The sequence below is a fragment of the Arachis duranensis genome, chromosome 8 (assembly GCF_000817695.3).
Source record: "Arachis duranensis cultivar V14167 chromosome 8, aradu.V14167.gnm2.J7QH, whole genome shotgun sequence".
Classification (NCBI taxonomy): domain Eukaryota; kingdom Viridiplantae; phylum Streptophyta; class Magnoliopsida; order Fabales; family Fabaceae; genus Arachis; species Arachis duranensis.
Window position 1 is genome coordinate 27411699 of NC_029779.3, and position 7022 is coordinate 27418720.

At 32.8% G+C, this 7022-nt stretch overlaps 1 protein-coding gene across 1 annotated transcript; it reads left to right on the forward strand.

Annotated features, from left to right (window-relative positions):
* Positions 1–2548: 2548 nt before the first annotated feature.
* LOC107461728 (P-loop NTPase domain-containing protein LPA1 homolog 2-like) lies at positions 2549–6505 on the forward strand. The gene is given in 9 exon segments (XM_016080275.3): positions 2549–2714; positions 2899–3095; positions 3569–3732; positions 3734–3841; positions 4002–4083; positions 4246–4674; positions 4785–5522; positions 5622–5732; positions 5994–6505. Coding segments are annotated over 9 exon segments (2199 nt in total). The 5' UTR covers positions 2549–2671; the 3' UTR covers positions 6321–6505.
* Positions 6506–7022: the final 517 nt, after the last annotated feature.

The window sequence follows — 7022 nt, forward strand, 5'->3', positions numbered from 1 at the left end:
AAATATGGTATAATTGTCAAATTTTAATTTGTGTCATTGTTATAATAAATTAGGGAATGATCTAAAACATAATTTTTTTTAAAGTTAGGAGTGGGATTTAAATTCAAGATCTTTAGATAAGAATAGAGAGACTATGTCATTTGAATTATAATTTGTTGAAACTTAAAACATATTTTTTGATTTATTCAATATCTTTAACTAATATTTTAGTTCATAATTATAAAATTGAAGTTCATAACGTAAAATTGATGTATTTTTTATTGAATAATAATTAATTACATAAATATTTAAATCACACATAATATCTATTCAATTAGCAACTTTAAATTATTATTGGATGTCCGAAATCAAACGACATAAAATATTTTATTTGTTAATTATCATACAAATCATAGGTCAATATATAGTAATAATTATTAGAAATTCTCATAGAGTTAATTAAATAATTATATATCTATGTATCATTATATATATAATTTAATAAATAAAATATATTAATTTTGATTCAATAAAAAAGATTTATTATTGATCTATTTGAATTATATATTAATGTCGCTCTTATAATAATAAATTTCTAAATCTATTATATTAATCATTTAATAAAATAATACGTATAATAATAACATCGAATTATTTAACATATAATAAGTTGATTTATAATAATATTATTATTCCCGCCAACAATGAGTTGGTAGCATATTATTGTTTTCCCAGTTGTGAGGTTCTTCTCAAGGGGAACCGAAATGGAAACTTCATATAAATTAAAGCACGCACCTTGTTAGCTTGGAGACTTTGAAGGATGCATGATCTATTTATCTTTGATTTTAGGTTAGTTGATAACTTGCTGTTGCCATGGATGCATCATCCTTTATATATATGAGTGGTTGTCTCGTCATCTTTCTATATTTTTTTAAAGTTTATTATTATGTATCAATAATTAAAAATAAAAACAAAGTATAAAATAATGTATAAATTTAAGATACAATAATATTACATTGCTAATAAATATTATTATTTTAAACTTGTATTTAGTTAGCAATAGTTGGCCACCTATATTTACAAAAATTTATACATATGAACTACATATTTTTTAGAATTTATACACCGATTATTCAGTTAACATAACTTATACTCATATTTATCAGAATTTACATAAATAAATTAATAAAATGTATTTGTAGAAAATAATTTGATGTTTGTATTAACTAAATATTGATTAAAATTACTAAAAAATACTTGTCTCAAAATTTTTTGTTTAAAATATAATATACTTTTAATTGAACAACAAGCAATATTATTTCACATACAAAATTCATTCCCAACCAGACGATCCAAAAGTGCATGATTCCATGGCAAGTTAGGAACTCATACAATCATTGTACTAATCAAACCTAAATTCATATGACTAAATTCATGAAGAAGTTGGATGGCTCGATGATCTACCTTCCATCTACAAATCATATCTGTCCTTCCAGTCTGTCTCCCACAGGTAACTAGCAATAGTTATGAATATGATAGTACATCATGTTGGAAGTTTTTATTATAATATAAATTTTTATTATAGTCTAATTGTAATTACTTAATATAAAGTAATATATTACTTGTTTAAAATTAAAGAATACTTTATTTTTTAAATAAGGTATTTTAATTGTATCTAAATATTTTTGTAATAAAAAATACTTATTTTTCTTAAAAAAAAAAAACAATTCAAATAAACGCATAAACAGATTGCTGTATTTGTTTTTAATTTAAAGAACCTCCCTAGCCATTTCAAAGTCTTCATTCTAAGTTTGAACTACATCATAAGATAGTCAAATAACGCACACCAGATGCGATTATGCATTGTGCATTATAGAATTCCAATTCCATTCCATTTGATTTCTAAAGCGCTTTTATTATCCCTAATGAAAAAGCATAGCTTAGATAATGAAAACATAATTATTAGAATTTAATTGTCCTATGATAACATATTTCATTTTCATATATGTAATTGTGTACATATTTATTTATTATTTAACCAATTATGAAAATATTTACCTAAAAAGTAAGATAATATACAATGACATATTAATTATCTCTGTTGTTATTTAAATGTAAAGAAAAATATTTGAAATAAGCTAATATTAATTATGTAATCATATGTCTATTTTTTTGTTGACTAATCATATGTCTATTTACCTATCTTATAAAACATTTTTTTGCTTAATACATTTTTCAAAGATAAAAATTTCTTCTCATATATATTAATTACTTACTTATTAGCATTTATAATTACATTTGACTAAATGAAAGACTTCTATTGACAAAGTCAGATAAAAATATCTTTTTTAAAGCAAGAAAGAGACAAATATTTTTCTTTTATCTTCTATTAAATGATTTAAATCCTTAATCCTTTTAAATTGAATTGAATTGGCAGAATTGCGCAAGTTTCCGCGTCACTTTAGGCGAAATTACAGAATCTACCCTTCCTTGATCTCCGTTAGTGGGGGCCCATTAGTCTCGAACAGTAAGCATTAGTATATAATAAAGGAAGCAGACACGGTAGACCTTCCTCAAGGTTCCGAACCCGCGCCATCTCGCGGCACCGGCACCGAAACCCAAATCGGTCATTTCCGAACCAAAAAAGAAACACTAAAAGAAAAAAAAAAGAGAAAGAGAGAGAAGGTGGTTGATGATGGAGAGAAGCGATTATGCGATGCGTGGAAGGAAGCCGGGTGAGTGAGAATGCTGCGCTGCAGCTGCAGAGGATCACGCCTCCTCCTCCATTCCCACATGGCGCTCGATCCTAGCAAACCCTAACTTTTTCCTTTCCCTCCTTCATTCCTTCCTTATCCAGGTCTTGATCCTTTTTCGTCATTGCGTTCATTCATTCATTCTCCATTTTTTTTCTTTGTGAAGAAATTTCAGAATCTGGATCAGGTACAGCTACAGATACAGATACAGTGATGGGTGAGGTGGGGAAAATACTGTACATGGTTGTGGTTGATGACGACGCCGACAAGAAGGACAAAGGAAAGGACTCTTTTCGCTACACTCGCCCTGTTCTTCAGAGCACGCTCCAGCTCATGGGATGCAAAGCTCGCCATGCCTTCAAGGTATACTTTCTTTTTTTTCTCTCTCTCTCTAAATATGATTTTTCATTAAAATAAAAAAATATATATATAGAAAAAATCCCGAATGAATGTGTTTTGAGGTGTTGATCTGGACTGCCATGTGAGTGTGTGTATATTTGATTATTTTTGGACTTTTTTTTTTTAATTGAGAATGCATTTGATTTATTGTGTTGTTGAGTCTCCTGTTGTGGGTCATATGCGGATGTTATGTTCATTCTGTTAAAAAAGGTAGATCTATGTTGGAAGTTACTAATATTGCAATGGAATACTCAATAACTGATGCTTTGTTGTTAATTAGTTGGTATCTAATATTGTTAACATGCATTATATGGTTCTATCAATCTGTGTTGTTCATGGCTTCTTTGTATGATTGACCTTTCAGAATTCTAATAAATTTGTCTCGACTTTGTTGACAAAATTATTCTGAATACTTTTCCTGTTTTCCATCTTACCAGATCAGCCAAAGAGTATTTGAGCTCACAAGGAATGGGAGTTCTACTGATGATTTTCAGTCCGACGGAATGATATTGTCTGGTTTCCATGCTTCCAACAGTAATATTGTTGAAAAAGATGCTCGTGCTGCTGCTGCTATTTGCCTGGATAAAACAGACCTCGGCAGTCACAGTATTTGTCCAGAGAGAGAAATTTCTAGATATTGTCTGCGAAGCTTTGGCTGAGTACAAATACATGGGCCCAAACCAGAGAGCCGACTTGGCATTAGCATGCAAGTATGTTATTAAATAATTTCTTTGTTGATGAGTGAAACTACGGAGTTTAATATGAAGTTCATCATATTTGGAGCTCACTAGTATGAAACATGGACTGCTTCCTATTATTTTCTGCAATTTTCCCACTCATTTCTTTTTTCATTATTTTCTTGGATGGCAGGATTCGAGAACGAAAGGAATCCATGACAGTGCTGTTGTGTGGCACCAGTGGCTGTGGCAAATCCACATTGTCTGCACTGCTGGTATCTTAGCATGTTGTCTTTTTTGTGATTACAAATATGTATTGTGGTATTGCCAGATTTTTTTTCTAAATTTGGGGTAGGATATGTAACATATAGTAAGAATTAAAATTGAAACTAAAGCACCCTCTAGTTCAAAAATTTAGCTAATGATTTTAACTTCAGGGTAGCCGATTGGGAATCACAACTGTGGTATCAACTGATTCTATAAGGCACATGATGAGAAGTTTTGCTGATGAGAAGGAGAATCCTTTGCTTTGGGCCTCCACTTACCATGCAGGGGAGTGTTTGGATCCTATTGCTGTTGCAGAAGCAAAGGCCAGAAGGAAATTTAACAAGCAGGCTGGTGTGTTACATACACTTTCCAAGGATGAATTAAACGAGGATCATAATTCTAGGAAACCTGATACCCGGACATTGGAGGTTGGATCTGGTGCTGCTACTGAACTGCTAAATGCAAAACAAATGGCTGTAGAAGGATACAAGGCGCAAAGTGAGATGGTGATTGAAAGTCTTGACAGACTAATCACTGCCTGGGAAGAACGAAAAGAGTCTGTTGTTGTTGAGGGAGTTCACTTGAGTCTTAACTTCGTTGTATGTTGATTCTTTCTATCTTTGGTCCTTTACTGTTTCTTTCCTTTTCTCTGTCAATTACATGGTATTATATTTTCATCTTCTCATAGCAATAATAAATTACTATGCAGATGGGGCTTATGAAGAAACATCCCTCAATCATACCATTCATGATATACATTACAAATGAGGACAAGCATATGGAAAGATTTGCTGTTCGAGCAAAGTATATGACATTGGACCCAGCTAAAAATAAATATGTAAAGTATATTAGAAACATTAGGACAATCCAGGATTATCTCTGTAAGCGTGCTGACAAACATTTAGTTCCCAAAATAAACAATACAAATGTTGATAAGAGTGTAGCAGCCATCCATGCTACCGTCTTTGGTTGTCTTCGTAGGCGTGAAGCTGGAGAACAGTTATATGATCCTGTTAGAAATACAGTAACAGTTGTAGATGAGGAATATCAAAATCAATGTGCAGCCAATTCTCTGAGCTCGAAAGGAATGTTTCAGTTGATCCAGAGAAAAGGTTCTTCTAGGCATCTTATGGCTCTTGTAAACAGTGATGGATCTGTGGCAAAGGCTTGGCCTGTTCATTCTTTTGACGGTAATGGCAAACCTATATGGGGCTATGGACCTGAGAATGGCATTGGAAATCTAATGTATGGACCTTTACGGATCGGCAAGGCAGAAACTGTAAATCTTCAGTTTGGTTTGTATGGGATCAGTGCTTGGCCCAGTGATGGAGGCACTAGTCGCACTGGAAGTGTCGATGAGTCAAGAGCGGATGAGACTGATACAGGAAGCAGATATCTATCCTCGTGCTGTAGCTCACCAAGGCTGTCCGATGGACCGGCAAAGGAGGTAAGTTTGAATATTTTGTTCAAAATGTAAATGTCTAGTTTTATAGTCATGGAAGATTTGATTGTCAAACTTCACTTGCGTGTTTTCACCATTTTTTAGGTCAAGGAGGATCTTTCAGTGCATGGCAGTGATGAAGAGATTGATGATCAACTGGAGGCGGGCAGTGATGAAGATTTAAGTGACGATGGTGACAAACATCGCCATGAGGAGGTAGAAATTCATATGCTAACTCAAACGATTTATCTTTCTTACATATCTGTATATTTGATTAAAATAACGGAGAGTACTTTCAGGTTACCTTTGGTATTGCCCTTGCTAGCAAACGTATTAATTGATGATGTTGCAAATATTATCATTCTATTCAATGATTCTGCCCTTTGAGGCACATAGACTTATACTGCAAATTTGGAGGCACACAGTTGTATTTAACTATCTTTCGTAAAATTTACAAGCTTGTTTATTGATGTGCAGATTGGATCAGTTGACGAGGAATCTACGAAGTCTGACGAGGAGTATGATGATTTAGCCATGCAAGATGTGCAGGCGAGCGGGTATTGGTCAGATGACGACGATGGATTCAAGAATAAGGTCAATTCTGTTTCCTGGGACCAAGGAACAAAACTGCAAGGCAGTAAGTATCGCCAGAACTTGGATCTCTTCCTTAGAACTAGAAGTGAGCCAGTGACAGAGTCCCTGTGCTCATATTCGTCTTTGCTTGTGGAAAAGAGTGAAAAGAGGTTGCCACCGACTGGTAAAGCCAAATTGAGAAAACGATCCCTGAGTATTCCTGCACTATGAAAAAGGATTCATCAACTATAGGTAGTAGGATCCTTCTTTGGTTTATTTTTATTTAGGGTTGGTCACATCTGAGATTTTGCTAACAGTGTATATTACTGTTGAAATGGTAGAAGTAGTTGTGTGTTTTGACTTTAGTCATCTAATCATTTGCGGATATATAAACTTCTCAAGTTTTTTCCTCCAAACTTTTGAGTTGAGTTGCGAACGAATCTTTTATTTATTTTGCTTAGATGATTGGTACTTTGGTGGTATTTAGTGATAACACTTCTATCGTTTAATTTAACAATAATTCTACCAATATTCTTTCTTAGGAAAAAGGCTCTAGTATGTAGTAGACCAATAGTATCCCGCTCGTTGAGACTTTTTTTTGGGTAGTCAACTACTTGAAGATTTATTTATTTATTTTAAAATTTAGGGTACAATCAACCAAGTTGGATTGGTCTAGTGGCTAGTTCACTAGTCCACTTAAACAAGTATCGGGGGTTTGGGGGGTTTGAATTCCGTCTTGTGCATGCAGCAACATAGGTTGAAAACCAAAAAAAAAATTTTAGGGTACAATCTATGGTAAATATTATGTAGACACCTTTAGTTCTATTAAACAAAGAAGAAAGTCATCCACCATATTCTGGATTAAAAAAGATAAGTTATCTGAAATTGTAGTAAGGTATGATTTATTTTATTTTATATTTTTCGGTCTTGAAA